At 47.3% G+C, this 16,250-nt stretch overlaps 3 protein-coding genes across 3 annotated transcripts; all 3 read right to left on the minus strand.

Annotated features, from left to right (window-relative positions):
- Positions 1 to 573: 573 nt before the first annotated feature.
- LOC101761512 (WD repeat-containing protein 55) lies at positions 574 to 6,355 on the minus strand. Its single transcript, XM_004971178.2, has 16 exons — positions 6,068 to 6,355; positions 4,508 to 4,661; positions 4,360 to 4,392; positions 3,979 to 4,043; positions 3,627 to 3,714; positions 3,474 to 3,546; positions 3,012 to 3,118; positions 2,670 to 2,712; positions 2,473 to 2,529; positions 2,305 to 2,381; positions 1,698 to 1,743; positions 1,565 to 1,611; positions 1,379 to 1,452; positions 1,247 to 1,302; positions 1,017 to 1,158; positions 574 to 913 (listed from the first exon to the last, which is right to left on the minus strand). The coding sequence occupies exons 2-16, from the start codon at positions 4,600 to 4,602 to the stop codon at positions 840 to 842; spliced, it is 1,077 nt and encodes a 358-aa protein (XP_004971235.1). The 5' UTR covers positions 4,603 to 4,661; positions 6,068 to 6,355; the 3' UTR covers positions 574 to 839.
- A 2,168-nt stretch (positions 6,356 to 8,523) lies between these two features.
- LOC101761126 (lichenase-2) lies at positions 8,524 to 11,508 on the minus strand. The gene is made up of 2 exons (XM_004971177.2): positions 11,349 to 11,508; positions 8,524 to 9,702 (listed from the first exon to the last, which is right to left on the minus strand). Exons 1-2 carry the CDS (start codon positions 11,428 to 11,430, stop codon positions 8,762 to 8,764), a joined length of 1,023 nt encoding a protein of 340 aa, XP_004971234.1. The 5' UTR covers positions 11,431 to 11,508; the 3' UTR covers positions 8,524 to 8,761.
- Positions 11,509 to 13,823: 2,315 nt separating this feature from the next.
- LOC101760725 (glucan endo-1,3-beta-glucosidase GII) lies at positions 13,824 to 15,526 on the minus strand. The gene is made up of 2 exons (XM_004971176.4): positions 15,369 to 15,526; positions 13,824 to 14,932 (listed from the first exon to the last, which is right to left on the minus strand). The coding sequence occupies exons 1-2, from the start codon at positions 15,439 to 15,441 to the stop codon at positions 13,998 to 14,000; spliced, it is 1,008 nt and encodes a 335-aa protein (XP_004971233.1). The 5' UTR covers positions 15,442 to 15,526; the 3' UTR covers positions 13,824 to 13,997.
- Between the last annotated feature and the right edge of the window lie 724 nt (positions 15,527 to 16,250).

The raw sequence follows: 16,250 nt of genomic DNA on the forward strand, positions 1-16,250 counted from the left end.
CTGCTTCGCGATTTCGCATCACAGGACACGAACACAATGCTCTCTGGTCTCTGCTCCTGCTGGTCGGTTGGTAGCACAGTAGGGGTGCAAACTGCAAACACCGTAGGAGCTGTGCAGTTTGCAGGAGAGTGAGTGCCTTGCAGCAAAGCTTTTCTTTGACGGATGGAGAGCGTCCAGGACTCCAGGTCACCGTCAAGCATCGAAGCTGCTGGCTAGTCGAATGTGTATGCCCGATTCCGATGGCCTTTGTGGTTGCAAACAAACGAAGGGTATTTTCGCATACCTTCGACGGCGGGGGAGCTCTCCATTCATGTTGCCATGCGTGCACATCTAAGGAAAACATACTTTTGTTTTGGCCTGGATCACTCCAACGTGCACATAGTAGGAACCGATTCTAGCCACTAGGTGAGTGCTTGACTTGCTTCAAGCAATGCCCATTCCATAGATTTCAGACTTGGTTGAGTGTTGAGACAGCATGGCCTAGACTCAACATGAGCCATTAGCACAAACTGTACAGGGCACGCACAAATCTAGTATGGTTCATGTCAAATAATCAAGTATTTTGGACAATCATCTTTCAAGTAGAACCCTTTTTTACTGGAAAATTGGCAAAGCATGTATATGTGCAATGCATACCACAAAGAGGTCATGTTTCCTGGCGATAAACCACAGCTTACTACTTCTACCTCTAGCATTACATCGCCAATACACTTAAAAAACAACATTTGACATGCCCTGCATTGGAAAATACCAAAACTGCACTGGCAGTCAAAGTTGCACACTCGCACTCACGTACAGTAACAAAACAACTAGCAGCTTCTGCTTTGGGAGCTTGGCGCCTATAAATCTGCAAAGAAATCTGATGCCGGTCTACTTGAACTCTGACCCTTGCCTGCCTTTTTACTCCTTGATCCTGAGCACCACCCAGAGAGAAGATGAGAAAGTGTTCAGAGAAGAAACTTGAGCAATGTGGCATCGCCATGCTAGTGGCTCACAGCATAGTTCCAGAGTCCTACCTTTCGAAGAGGTTGGTGCCATGTCTACATCCATGCCATCATTATCATTGTCATTGTCATTGTCATCATCGCTACCAGACTCAGCAGGTTCCTCACCATTAACTGCCTGCGGGCCATTCAAGAGCTCTTGCAAGTCCCACAGCTGAATACAAACAAGATGCCATGCCAGATTAATGCAAGGGCACACCTACGGAGAGGGAGGGAGGGAGGGAGGGAGGGAGGATGGTCACCTTAAGCATTTTATCATGTGAAAGACTGCCTAGATATCTCTTATCATTTGAGAAAGCTGCATAGCATAAATAAGTAATGAGGACATGCATTTTTTCCCCACCAAATTTTACAATCGAAGGGACACAACGTACCAAGGGCCTCAATGGGATATTCTGAATGTTCAGCGAGTGGCTGTATTATCCTATTAGGTAAGATGCCCACTAATCTACAAAAAGAACACGGATTTCATGTTAGAATGGCACTTCAGACTAACAGAGTAACAGGCAATTGTCCGAGAAGCAAGAAGTTAATTCAAAGCACAGTGATGAATTTCAAACCTGATCACGCCATCTGATGCACCAGAAATCAGAGTTTCTTCATCCAGCTAGAACACAAGATATACTCATAATAAGAATGAAAACACAAATAAGGCAGAAATGACAGTTATCATAAGGTTTGGGTCCCACAAACCTTCAGCATTGTGTCCACAGACTGTGTGTGCCCCAGGAAGCGGTCACTAACCACAAAAAGTATGTCAGTGAACTATGACCACATCGCATGCAGGATTAATTTGTCTAACCACAGAAATTGAAAGATGCAGACTGTAGCAACATCTCATAGCGGCATGATTAGGAAACTATGGATGCTAAACACATCAAGATCCTTCCAAGGTATGCGGTAACGGTAAATCAGTAATTAATGAAAAGAGTTCGATAAAGTTGGCAATGGATCTTTGCAAATTGGAACGATCGAATAAACTGATTGTCGATCCAATAAAGCCTGACCTTATCAAATTACTCGTAAGAACAAAATGGATCCTGGCGATGATAATTTCGATGATCATTAGACAAAATATGGGTAGGAAACAGATAACTATTATTTAAGCATCAAAATATGAGAGCACCACATTCGGATAACTACTTTGATGGGTATCGTGGCATATGGCAACAGCTACTGCTATAGGCAAAACTTTATACTATACAGATAGCTTTAGACAAAATTAAATTAGTCAATGAAGTTTTTATAAATGAGCCCTTTCATTTCTGCAGCTAGTGTTGCATGATGAAAACATGGTTACCTGCAATCTTTGAAGTAACCCCATGAATACAATAACAGTGCTCCACTTGGAGTTCCACAAACAACCTTTTTACCATTCTGAGAACCACAAAGAACCAGTTAAAATTCAATTATCATGGCAATAGGATGGAAATGTTGCTGTTGCTCAGCAAAAATCTGTTTGCCATACCTTCATTACCACCAAGGATAGCAACTCATCTTCTGAAAATTCAGATTGTGACTTTACCTGGTAGTAAATTAGGTACAGTTATGAGATTGAAAGTTAACATACTATACATCAGTAAATGATAGTGTCATTAAAAAACTTCTTAAAACCAAAATTCAACACGATAAAGCAAGATTTGATGTACTCCAATAGCAACTCACTTTATTCCTACGCAGGTTGTTCACAGACAAAGTTCCATCCCCACTACAAGGAAACAAAGAAGTTGTAAGTCTTTGTTACCATAATATCATGCAAAGAATCTAAGTCCATAAATTTGACATGCAACATTGTTACAAATAAGCATTATAAAAACAGTATCACATCAATTTGCTTAATAACTATGAAGCAGCAGATAAGTCCAGGACAGAAAACATGAAGTGGTTATGGCTGCTTCATGACACAAAATGGGCAATGAAATATAGGTGATAATATTTAGTCTTCACCCTGCAGACATGTCAACTATGTTTGATACATCTCAACTGCAGGGAATGTAGAATATGTACCTTGTTGCCAATATCTGATTTGAGTCAGCAACATAGCTCATATCTGAAATGTAATCTTCATGGACATCAAAAGTGTTGCAGCAAGAACGTTCCCGGGTATCCCATACCTAAAATTGAAAGGATGTGGATTAATGTGTCACAGACTACATTTTATCTAAACAAAAGATAATTACATATAAAACAAATTTTAACTACAAACATTGCTATCTCATAAACTTCATTTTAATCCAAAAACCGTTAGGAGTGATTTGTTTAGATGTAAGAGAACATTCTTGTAACAGCCATTCGGTTTTATCCACTTAGGTAAAATTATTGCTTGGCACAAGTATTGTTATACAAATAAGCTTGTTCATGCTTATTTTCGTGTGTCCCCTTAATGTCAAGGTACTGGCGAAAAATAATGAAACTCAACTGTATTTTAGCACATATATATTTTGGACCAGCAGACTTACTGCTTCATACCTTAATGCAGCCTTCATCATCACCTGTAGCAATCGTAGTTTCAGTAAGACAGACAAGGCGGTTTATGCCGTTCCTAAAATCAAGTTAAAAGTGGGCCAACGTTTAGTTCCGCAAACAAAATAAATAATAGCATGGAAAACTAACAAAACTCACTCATGCGCATCCTCCAAACGGGCAATGGCCTTGCCTGTTTCTACATCCGAAGCAAGAACTGAGCAATCAGCAGACCCTGACAAAATCGCTGAACCAAAAAATGACAGCAAGAAAAACATCAGGACCTGGTTATAGGACATAAGTGTGTAACAAGATGAATCTAGGTGTGTTCCCCTCCCAATTAGTTCCTGATGTCAATTGCCATCCTAAAGCTTCTAATTTTGCAGCATCATGTTCCAAGCATAACGAAGTAACAAACAAAGCTCAGAGCGATCCATAAATACAGGGCAGCTGGGATACCAAGCTGGTAGATACAACATAATTCCATTACAGAAGGCAATAGGTCATTTACCTTTTCCTGAGTCCAGAAAGCGAACAGCTCTGCATGACTCCTTGTGAGGTTTTACCGAAAACAACCTTAAGGTCAAAGAGAAATAAGTTGTGCGTCAGTATCTAAGATATGAAATTAACCTTCAAATTGTGGTAGCATAACCACATTGACAAACTCCAGAACCATATAATGAGCTAACCACATGAATATTTCTGTCTTGTTGCAATTCATAGCAACAGGTAGCTACTCCAACGTTCTAGAGATTGTGGACAACATGTAAACAAAAACCTAGGACAGTAACTGATGCTAGAAGCAAAACAACACAAAGTGACTACTACCAGAAGGCGGAATTCCAAAGCGTAAAAGTAGCATGACACGAGCAATAAGAGATTTCTTCAGTACCTCTCAGGCTGCGACTCCGAGCCGTAGCGAAACCTGTGAAACCAACCAGATTGCAAGCGGTTACTTTGTGGCGGTAAGAAGAAGCAAGGTAGAAAAGGAAGCTTAGATGCTGAGTAAGGGTTTAGGGTTTGCCATCCATAGAGCTTACAAGCAGAGCTCGCCGGTGATGAGGGAGGTGACGACAAGGGGGGAAGACGGGTGGAAGTCGAGGTCGAAGGGCATCTCCTCGTGGAGAACCTCCATCGTGGTGGCGGGCGGGGACAGAGGCGGGCGGGAACCGAGGGCGTCTCGAGCAATATGGCCTGAACAAGACAACATGTCAGTTTTCAGATGGCTGGGCCGGGCATTTTGTGAACGGGCTTCAAAAGTAGGCGTGATGTATCCCCCTTCTTTCGAATCACTCCCATTGAGGCCCAATGAGCCCATCTGATTCCATCCATCTCCCTTCTTTTTTGCTTCCTCTCCAAAAAACAAAAAACATGCCTCTACTTTTGCATTATGAGTGAGCTGTGATCTCTCTGATAAAAACAAGAGATGTCATTACTGACTGGCTGTTCACCGTTGTCACGCCCAAAGAGACACTGGCCCATTAGGGCTCGTTTGGCAGCTCAGGCCAGACCTACCCTGGGCAGCACAACCCCCTCCGATAAATTAACCTGGAGCTGGGCATCCCTGCCCAGACAGGGAGAACGCACCCCCCCCCCCCCCACCCGCCCCGTTTGCAGCCAAACTCCAGGGGAGGGCCCCCCCACCCAAATCTTGTGTAAAGAAAATAGTCCACAATTCACAAATACTAAAAAATCATGGAAAAAAATCCAGAAAAATCAGAAAAAATAGCAATGATAAATAAGATCTGTAACATGTCTAAAAGATCAACAAGCAATATCAATCACCAAGTATTAAGGCACTGCAAGTTAAATAAATTCAGCATCGTGAGGTCCGCGGCTTGCTAAAGTTGGTCCATGGCTTGTTAAAGCTGAACCAGCTTCTGTGGCTGCATCACAGAAGCATCGTGAGGCAAAAAGTTCTAATTCTCACACTGATAAACAATAGGCCCTTCAGGATGAACCCAGAATCCTGAATGACTTCAGAAAAACACTGATAAACTTCAGAAAATCAGAATGAAAAAGAAGAATCTGTCTATTCATCTCATCTCATCAACTTATAATTCAGGCATAATTCAGCATCTTTGCATTCTTGACATGATTCATATGTGACAGTGAAAAGCTATTATCCTGTGCCATTCAAAAATAATCTGGAGCGGTTAAGTTGAAAGCCTTGAACACATATATACGATTGTAAGCATATATATACTAGTCAGTAAAGTATATATATAATAATTTGTCAGGTCCACTTTATGAATTCAGGTTCCTGCATATTTCCTACAGTCAAGTTCTGCCTCAACTGTTGACATCGAAACCCAACATTTTTCAACAGAAAATCATATCTGATTTCTGAATGTTTTTTTTTCTAATTTGAGCATACGGAACAACCAAAATCACATACTCCCCTGAAACCAAGGTTCCAGAGCAATGACATATCTCACATGACGATTCTTTTTTATATCAAGAACTCCAGTTTGCACCAATTTGCTATAACTTAACAATGGCGCAGATCACTTTGAGCTTTGCAGTCACCAATATCTAAAAGAATTCGAATCAGCAAGAGAAGTATAAGCCCTAGTAAATAGGAGAGGAGGAGAACTCACGTGCTGAGGAGGAAGACGTATGGAGCCACCGTGGTGGATGCGGAGGTGGTGGCCGAGGCGGAGGCGTCGTCGCAAATCGGAGGTGGAGAGGCGGCGCCTGGACAGGGAGACGGAGCAGCGGCGGTGTATCGATGGGAAGGCGGAGGGGCGACGCTTGGACGCGGAGGGGCGGCGGCGCCTGGACGCGGAGGGACGGCGGCGCCTGGACGGAGGCAGGGCGCCGGGGAGGGCAGGCGACGCGAGCGCTCGGGAAACGCCGCCCGAACCCTCGAGGTGGGGAGGAGCTGGTCCGTGCAAAAGGAAGGGATGGGCTTCCAAAAGGGCAGGGTTGATTGGCCCGTGGCCGGATTGTCGCGTGGGCCTCCAACCCGAGGAAAAGGCCGGGTGTCCAAAGGGGCCCTTAAAGATTGACTGTATGAGACATATGCATTAGCAAAATAGCAACAGTACAAGTCCGCAACACAGGTGCACATCACTGATTCACTACTGATCTGCAACAGTACTATCTTGCTAATTTGCTATCACGAGACTGAATGTCTGAATCACATGTTGGCATATTGCTAAAACATTCAGACTTTCATACTATCAGTCTATCTCTAATCACAAATTCACATTTCACTTCACACTTTCACAGTCAGTACACACTAGACACTACACAACGAGTCATTGACACATGAACTGAACTCTATACTGAAAATCTAAAATTGAAATGAAAAAAAGACCAAATCATTGAATCAATAGAAGGGAGATTGTAAGCTTGTAGCACTTGCCTTGACCGGCTGGCTCATCCTGATTTGGACCTGCGCTTGCAGGTGTTGCCTCAAACATTGTTGCCGTCGCCTAGCCGGAGTCGAGATTGTTGTTGCAGGCTCTGGAGGAACTAGCCGCCGCCGCAGTTAGGAAAATAGCAGCCCCCCTAGCTAAGACGCTAGGTTGGGGTACCCGCCGGTCGCAGGCACAAGCCACGGCAAGATGGGCTCCGGAGATGCGCTCTCCGATGAATTAGCCACCGTCGGCGACGGCCAACGAATGTTTGTACTGGAACGATAGGGAGAGGAGGATAATGTCGAGTGCAGAACATGAACGTGAAGAGGACGGCGGCGGCAACGGACGCCGATGAACCGGCGGCAGGCGTCGAGCCGCCCGAATCAGGGTCCCTTTAAAAAATGTTTGATCCGAAAATTTTCAAATACACCCCCTAAATCGGATCACGATTAATAATAACGATCCAAATTAGGAACATTATGTAAATATATAATCCGTATTTTATAAAAAGATCCTAAACCGATAATCACGATCCGGGTCATTCTGAAAATATTTAATCCAATATTTTACAAAAGCACCTTAATTTGGATCACGACTATTTTACAAAAGCAGGCCAAGACGCAGCAACGAGACTCCGTGCTCCACCGCGCAAGAATATGCTTCCAGTTGTCCCACGAATCTCCTACCCCGCGCGCCGCACCATTTTCTTAACCGAGCAGTTAAAGCCGTGCGTACATGTTCAGCTGCCATTTGCTCACCAGAAATATGAGTGCTCATCATGAAAAGTTTTCCTCATCATGTCATTTCCTATGAGGCTCTAAGCCTCCAATACGTTTGGCACATAGCAGCTGCAGCAGCAGCAGCAGTAATTTATTTATCAAATTATCAGGTTTATCTACTTAGCAGCACCTTTAACAACCCTATCTTTTGCCACCGGAAAGGGGACTGAGACTCGGGATAGCTAGGAGCGTGAATGGGACCATCTATGCTTCTACCCTGGACAAGTCCCTTTCTATTTTTCCTTTTATAAATTACTCCCTCCATCCCAACGCACAAGTTATTTTGTGATTCAAAATTTATCCCATAATAATTCTTATCATTATTAGCCAAAGTTGTGCACGTACCTATGGCAGTTAGGCAGTTAATTAGCGTCAAATATGACTAATAAATTGAGGCAATTAAGGTCATTTTTTATAACCTTGTTAATTATTTTAGAATTTTTTTGATGGCTTGTTAGGAACATGTGATTTGCAGTTTCAGTAGGAGGGAGAGCGGTCAAGTGTATAAACTGCAATCGAGCACAGTGAAATCCAACTTAGTTTCCCCAACAACGGTGTCACATTGTCCAAATCTTATTCTTTTTATAAATCTCAAAGCCAATATCTGCAGTAGACCGGTCCAAATTAGGAAATTAAAGGAAAATAAACAACAAAATAAAACTCCATACGTGACCCATTGTCAGTCACAGCAATCACATTCTAACGAATAGTACGTTAGAATGATGTTGTTCCTCCCATGTTGATGTCCCAATAATCCAACTGTCAATGTTGTTTTTTTTGTTGTATTGTCCAGTACGAACTTCATCTTATTTTAATATAATCGGCAACCTGCTTAGTTCGTTTAAGAAAAACAGTACGTCGTCCTTGTAGTTTTAAATGGAGAAAGAATATGATCAAGCATGTAAACACGTATAGTGAAATCCAACTTTGAGCTTTACCAGCAATCGTGTTACATCTCCAACAAATCTCATCACACCACGCATGCATTACGTAGACGGTAGACGTACACGGTATACCTATACACATGGATCCCTATCAGCGTACGCGCCTGAGCAAACACACACTCAGCGGTCGCAAACAATTTCTGTACAAATACGGTACACACAGACACCAATACCCGCAATATACGTATCCAATCCATCGACAGATGTCAGGCGCCGAAGGTGATCGGGTAGACCCTCTCCATGTTTGGATAGAAGAGCCCCCAGTTCTGCTCCACGCCTTCTTCCTTGAGGTTCTCGTTGAACAAGGCGAACACGTATGCCTCCACCCTCCTCCTCGGCCGCCGCGGCGTGCCCTTCCACACGTGCCTCACCAGGTTCTGGTTGTACGTCATGGCGTTCTCCACCGACGCCGCCGCGCCGCCCGCCGTCGGCCACCCGGTCTCCGACACCACGACCCGCACCCTGGAGCCCCCGAGCTTCCCCACCGCCGTGTACAGCGCGTCCACCGACGCCTCGAGCAGATTCTGGTACCCGTACTCGCCGTCCTGCACCACCGTCCCCGGCGACGTGAAGAGCGCGAAGCTCATGTCCATGTGCCCGAGGCCCAGCGTGTAGACGAAGTAGGGGTACAGGTTGGCCAGCAGCGGCGCGCGGGTCCGCTCCAGGAACGCCACCACGTAGCCCATGAAGGAGAGCGCCTCCTCCGTGAACGCGCCGGCCGACGGCGGGAGGTGGACGGCGATGGTGCCCTGCGAGATGGCCGTCGTCACCTTCACGTGGCCCAGCCCCACCGCGGCGAGCGCGGCGTGGACGTTCTCCATGGCGGGCACCAGGTGCTCCGTCTCGCCGGCGGGGACCTCGTTCCCGACCACGACGTACCGGAAGGTGACCAGCGGGTGGGCCTGGATGTTCTGGCGGACCCAGGCCGCCGCCGCGGACTCGCTGGACGCCAGGGAGGGGAGGACGTCGTTCGGCGCGCCAACGACGACCTTGATGCCGGTGCCGGCGAGCGCGGCGAGGGCGGCGGGGTCCGGCCAGTAGAGGCGCACCACGGTGAAGCCGTTCTCGCGGAGCATGCCCACCACGGTGCTCGCCGGCGGCAGGTTGTCGCCGCTCGTGCCGTAGCACACGCCAACGGACGCTGCCCCTGCATTGGTCCCCGCCATTATATTGATTGATACAGACGAGTCAGCACAAGCAAGCTAAAAAAAATCGATGTCTGTTGCTGATCAGTAATGGATCAACACAAGATTAACCATCCAAGATTGTGGTTTAGTGCAGGGTAAGTAGAAATAATCAGCAGCCACTCCGATTTTATATCCATCAGAAGCTATGTAGTACTTGAGCATATGCGTGGAAGGATCAATGCGTGAATTACTAAAGGTGAAACACATCAATCAAGAAGATGAGTGAAAAACTGAAAGAACTAGTCGATCTCTAGTACTTGGGCTTGTATATGCGTGGAAGGATGTGTCGATTTGATTGGTCTGATGTTTCTTGTAGCCAAGAAGGTAGCATCTCGTATGAACTTGGGGATGCATGTACCTCGTACGAATGGTACTGTCTCTACTTCTCAGTTGCAGCTATGGAGTGCACAAGACGCTCAGTGGAGAAAAGGGCGGTTCAAACATCCTTTTCTGACCTTTACTTTGTGATAGAGGAGAAAAGGACAAGTAACTGAAAATTCCGGCAGATTCCAAACTCGATCGCAGCCTGTTTTCTTTATGTAGTGCTTTTTGATGGTACATGCTGCTAACTTATGTTGATTATTCTCTAATTTGTTACTGATGATGATGTTTTACATTCTTCAAATGACTTCCGAGTAGCTAACTATATATAGGTCAACCAGTCAACTACATGCCGTGTAGTGGAGGAGGTAGTTTTTGGCCGTTAAATCAACTGTCAAAAGTACTAATTAATCAGCAGGTAAGACCAGCGACTTTGTACCCCCCCCCCCCCCCCCCCCCCCAAAAAAAAAAAAACCAATGGATTAGGGAGCTTCTGCTGCAACGTCTGCAACATGACCGTTAGTTAATAAGTCCTCTTTGCCACGTCCATCTCGCCTCCAAATTCCAAAAGGGAACAAAAAGATGATGTCCATTCCGACAGAAAGCAGCGTAGCTGCTGGCTGCTAGCATCACTTGCTCTCCGAGCCGGCCAAGCTCGAGTGCCTTGCAAGCAACATGGATCAGTGCAAATAAACCGAATGCAGTATTAACATGAATGATGAACGCAATCTAAACAAAATTCTCCTCATGATGATCAACCTACTCGACCCGAACTAACCTGGCCGTGCAAGCAGGCGATGCCTGAAAAATCGGTTGTTGGTGCAGCATTTCAATTCAGCAGCCAAATGGCATGTAAACGTACTCTCGTACCCACAGAAGCTGGTATACAGTCAAGCATCATCACGGGACCCGGTTGACTAGATTGCGGTCCTAACGGAATGTTAGCTTGATGAACCGAGCAACCAATCAAAGAGAGAAGGAACGCTTTGCTTGCACGTACGGAGGAATTTTATTGCAGCAGAGGGAGAAAAAACTTGATGACTTGCTTGTATTCCTGCATCAGCAGCATGGCTCTAATGCTATACCACTCTTTCTCGTTCTCATCAGGCGGCACTCATTCGGACTAGGAACATGATTAGTTGTTTAGTACTATCTACGGACGATTAAGGATTAACCATGCATATGTCACTACAAGTTCATCATGTAGCAGACGCAAGAGTGAGAGAAAAGCAGCCAAGCAGGGGGTTTAATTTCCTGAAGCCAACAAGGAAGCAGCGAGAGTTACTTGCAAGGATAGAAGCCAAGACTCCAAGAAGCAGCGCCATGTCGAAGCCGGAGAAGAATGTGGAAGCCCCTTGCGTTGCCATTGACGACCTCTCTAGTCTCTACCAAGACGATGACTACCCAGGCCAGACCTCTCTATCTAACTGATAGCAAGCTGCAGTAGTGCCCGATAACAACGGCTCCTGCAGTACTACTACTCCCCTTATATAGATACGATCTCTGCAGCCGTTGGGTCCAAACCAATACATGGCGGCCGGTCTCTGAATGCGCCGGTCAGCGTTCGGCCAACTTCACGACGACCCACTGCACTGACTCGGCGGGCAACAGACAACATGTATGAGGAGTCACACTGCCCGGTAGGAGCAGGAGACCTCACACTTGCTGCACTTGGCTGCTGCTTGTTAATTCGTTCCTTCTCAAGTCAAATTAATTAGGCAGCACAATTGTATTAGAGATGGCATCTTTTTGATGAAAAATAGAGATGATCTCTAGTGCTCGCTCCACTTATGCTCTTGACCAATCTTTGTTAAACCTGAAATGCTGAAAGAAATCTCGGAAAGCGTCAAGCGAGAGTGAGAGCTAGCTTACACTTTGCATGGTCGTCTGAACCTAGCTAACTGCAAATATGTTTGGTACGATTATTTTCGGGCCTACGACGTGCGTCGGACAATGTGCAAATTTGGTGGCGTTTATGCAAATGGCCCTTTTATTTGGCCTGCAACTGTGCAACGTACTGAATGCTTTGCCGTACGCCCGTAACCACCGGCGAAGGCAATAGTATTAGGGATGAGGCCCCGCCTATGCCGCCAGCGGCGACGGGGAGGCGACGGGGAAGGGGGACGAGGAGGAGGTGGATGAGGATGGAGTTGGCGCCAAGAGGAGGGAGGAGGAGGCCGGTGGTGCCGGGCGGAGGCGGCGTGGTCGGCGTTGGCAAGGCCGGGCGGATCCGGGGAGGAGGGGGGAGGACGCGGCGGATCTGGTCGCATCCGTGGCGGCGCGGCGGAGGAGGGGGGAGGGCGGCACGGTGGAGGAGGGGGGAGGGCGGCGTGGCGGATCCGGCCAGGAGGAGGGGCGGCGCGGCGCATCCGGCCAGGTGGAGAGGATGAGCAGGAGGAGGCCGGCGTTGGTGGTGGGGAGGAGAGAGAGGAGAGGACAGAGAGGGGGTAACCTGGGAAAAAGTAGACTAGGGGACCACTTTTAACACCTTTAGCAAGTTTTAACATCCCCTCCATGTGTTTATGAAAAATGGGGTGTTAAACTTTAACATCCCACTTTAACACAAGTGTTTGGATAGGAAAGTGTTAAAAAGTGTTAAAAGTAGGGTGTTAAACTTTAAAACCCCCTTCCCAAACAGGGCCCACCGAATGCTCTATGTGCCATTTTGTTTTGGAAATTACTAGGGAATATGCATGCTAGCATACTTTGGGGGCTGATGATTCTGTTTATGAGCAAATTAAAGCCTAACTTGCTGGCCGGAATTCGCTTTACATTAGGCCCACTCCAGCGCTCGTCATCGTTTTGTAACGTGACATTTCCTTGGTAATCAGTCTCTATTGCCATGATAGGTAATCTTTCCCTTTAATTTTCTTTCTCCTTGTTACGTTTACCTTTTCACTGGACTGATGGGCCGGTCCGTTTCTGTTACTCGCTATCATGATGACTGGTGGATAATAAATTTTATAACGAATTATGGATTGTCGTCTTTTTCTACCGTCGTCCCTCTTAGCTATGATGATGCGTAAAGTTGAAACCTGGAATTTGAAGGCAGAAGCAATGATTACATAAAATCTCGTACTAGTTACTCGCAAAAGGAAACAAAATGGTCGTCCTAGACTCCTAGTACATGCTGCAGATGAGTCGAGCAATCGACCTGTTTCGCAATTTTGTATAAAAAACAATCACAATTTTAATGTATTTTTCACATGTAACCTAGTATATCTCCTGCAAGCCGTCTCACAAAATTTGAGCTTATAAATTAACTCGTGCATGATGAAACAAAAATAAAAAGAAATCTTAGCTAGTTTCGGTGTATGTTAGACCAATTAAAATAGTTATTTGCGGAAATCAATCAAAATTTTTGTTTTTTAAGAAATTCAATCTGAATTTTTTGTTGAGGAGTTAACCAGTGGATATATTGTTGGACTCGTGTTGGGTTGGATGTTGTGCGCTTTCCTTTGCTTGCTTGGCGGCTGCCACTGCACGCAATTAGTGGGCGGTTTATGGTGAAGCGACCGGTGGTGGAGCTTGACGTCGGGCCGATCAGCCGAGCGACCGGCAATTCGGCGTGTGGTTTATGGTCGCAGAGAGAGACGTCAAAACGAATTCCTGCTGGTTTATCCACCACTAAGCTTCCAACCGTCGTTGTTGATAGTGGCCTAGTGGAAGAAAGCAGGTGAGATGTCAGCAGAAAGTGAAGCCCGATGGCACATTCTTCTTGGGCCGGTTCAGTCCAAACATTAACACATGAGCCTAGGAAAAATTGCAACAATCTTGTCCTTTATTCATACGCCATACGTGCACGTTGCACTTTTATTACCACTGCTTAATCATATCATTATTTAGAAGATGCATGCATCTCCCATCATCATCTTCATGCGTAGCATAGCATAGCATGGGTTTATTGGTATCGATCGATCCGACATGCTACTTCTTACTGGAACCGGATCGAGTACACGGGCTGCTTGTTGGGGTAGAAGAGCCCGAAGTTCCTCTCCGTGGGATCCCCGCTCTTCTGGTTCTCGTTGAACATGGCGAAGATGAAGGTATCCAGCGCGCCGGACCTCTTGGGCGTGCCGCGCCCGACGTGGTCGATCAGCCCCTGGTTGTAGTTCCGCGCGTTCTCCACGCTCGCCCCGAACCCGCCGGCCGACGGCCACCCGCTCTCGGAGATGACGATCCTCACGTTGGGCGCCCCAGCCTTCTCCAGCGCCGCGACGGTGGCGTCCACCATGGCGTCGAACAGGTTCGTGTAGGTCAGCCCGTTGCCGCCGTCCCTCACCGTCGTGCCCGGCTGGAACGTCGCGTAGCCGAGGCTGATGTCCCGCGGGTTGCCCCGGTAGGCGAAGTAGGGGTACACGTTGGCCAGCAGCGGCGCGCCGGTGCTCGCCAGGTACCGGGCGATCTCCACCATGTAGCCCTGCGCGAACACGCCGCTGGACGGCGGGAAGGAGTTGGCGATGACGTTGGACTGCACCGACGTGGACACCTTGATGCTCCCGAGCCCCGCGGCGGCGAGGGCGGCGTTCAGGTTGCGCATCGCCGGGAGGATGCTCTGCGTGGCGCTGCCCGCGACCTCGTTCCCGACGGCGATGTACTTGATGTTCACGGCCGGGTAGTAGGGCCGCACGTTGCTCTGGACCCACGACGCCGCGCTGGAGGGGCTGGATGCGAGCTGGCCGAGGACGTCGTTGCCTGTGTCGAGGATGAGGGCCATGCCGGAGCCGCGCAGGGCGTCGAGGGCTTGCCTGTCGGGGAAGTAGATGCGCATCCCGTTGATGCCCCTGGACCTGTAGAGCTGCACCACGTCGCTCCGTGACGGGAGGTTGTTGCCCAGGACGCCGTAGCACACGCCGATGGATTGCACGGCTGCGGCGTTGACGATAAGATTATTCACACAAACTGTTAGCTGCATGTTGATGCCACTGTGTATGCCCTCGGTCTCAAATTAATATTCGTTTTAGCTTTTTTATAGATACACATAGATATAAGTACATACTTATGTCTAGATATACAGCAAAAGTGATGTATTTAGAAAAGTTAAAATGAAAAGAATTTAGGACGGAGGAAGTAAGTTATAGTACGTGTTGGGAATGAACTTATTAGTATGATGCAGCGCAAATCTTACAGCGACATGCGTGGATATGGTGAGTGCTTAATTAGTTTGTCTAATTATTAAACTCGAAAGGAATGAGGGGTACTAATAAATGTAAGACGTGCCAAAATGTAAACTAGCTAGTGAGCATATATCATTGTTAGTCCATGCAGAACACAGAGATCAAGAGGAAGAATGCATGATCAGTACTTGTAGGAATGGAAGCAAATGCTCCAACGATCAGAGCAACTGAAAGCATGGAAGCAACTTGCTGCCTCGCCATTGTTGAAACCCTCTGCTGGGCACTCCCAAATCTTTCTACGAGGGAGTTGCTCCGGCCTGATGAATGCTATGAACAAGCCATGCACCCCCAGCTCCTTTTATACAGCCAGGTTTCAGTTGCCAGCCCGGCCGGTACGTTTTCCGCGTCCATAGGTGCATTCATGTGGTGGAGCTGCGTTGCACCGTTTCGCCGCCCGGCCGGCCGGATTCATTTGACTCGTCTTCGTCTAGCCCCCCTAACCGCGTGACCGGAACAAGTTGCGTTGCATGGCGGTGTGTCACTCTCCGGCCAGCCTAACGCACTTCGTCATCCTCCGTCCATTTTCCACAGAAATAGCGGCCTCCCGGGGAGCTGTGAGGCTACAAGTCCACCAGTTGTGGCTACCAGCTGACTGCCTCCATCTAACCATCTGTTTCTTCTGCCTGTGCACCTGAGTGATCATGATGATGAGCGGTGCGTCGTCCCAGAACTTCTCCATGCAGCATGGAAATTCTTCTCCCACTCCGGTACACCGATCAGGTCGTTGCACGGCTCGCATGGCGGCTGTCACTCGATCTCCGGCCGAACACGTCGTCGATCTCCTCCGGCTATTTTCTTTCCACAGAAGAAAAATGGCGGCCGGCGCTGGAAAGTCCAGGGATCGTGGAGTGGAAGCCGGCCAGCCACCATTTTCATCAGTGTACTTGGCCAACGGCCAGGGCGTGTCCTGTGTGCTAGGCTGCTAGCTCTGTGCCCATCGAGTCATATTCTACCCTGTATTGCAGGGAAATTCTTCTCTCTCCCTGTGGTACACGGAATTATTTATCCAC

The sequence above is a fragment of the Setaria italica genome, chromosome V (assembly GCF_000263155.2).
Source record: "Setaria italica strain Yugu1 chromosome V, Setaria_italica_v2.0, whole genome shotgun sequence".
In the NCBI taxonomy this organism is placed as follows: domain Eukaryota; kingdom Viridiplantae; phylum Streptophyta; class Magnoliopsida; order Poales; family Poaceae; genus Setaria; species Setaria italica.

Bases quoted from the DNA above. Each gene is read 5' to 3' on its own strand.
- LOC101761126 (XM_004971177.2), bottom strand. From the start codon at position 11,430: ATGGCAACGCAAGGGGCTTCCACATTCTTCTCCGGCTTCGACATGGCG. The intron at 9,703-11,348 runs GTAACTCTCGCT...GGACCAATGCAG, and splicing joins CTTGGCTTCTATCCTTGCAA to GGGCAGCGTCCGTTGGCGTG.
- LOC101760725 (XM_004971176.4), bottom strand. From the start codon at position 15,441: ATGGCGAGGCAGCAAGTTGCTTCCATGCTTTCAGTTGCTCTGATCGTT. The intron at 14,933-15,368 runs GTACTGATCATG...TCAACGCCGCAG, and splicing joins ATTTGCTTCCATTCCTACAA to CCGTGCAATCCATCGGCGTG.
- LOC101761512 (XM_004971178.2), bottom strand. From the start codon at position 4,602: ATGGAGGTTCTCCACGAGGAGATGCCCTTCGACCTCGACTTCCACCCG. The intron at 4,393-4,507 runs GTAAGCTCTATG...TTGGTTTCACAG, and splicing joins ATCACCGGCGAGCTCTGCTT to GTTTCGCTACGGCTCGGAGT. The intron at 2,530-2,669 runs GTGAGTTGCTAT...ATTTACTACCAG, and splicing joins ACAACCTGCGTAGGAATAAA to GTAAAGTCACAATCTGAATT.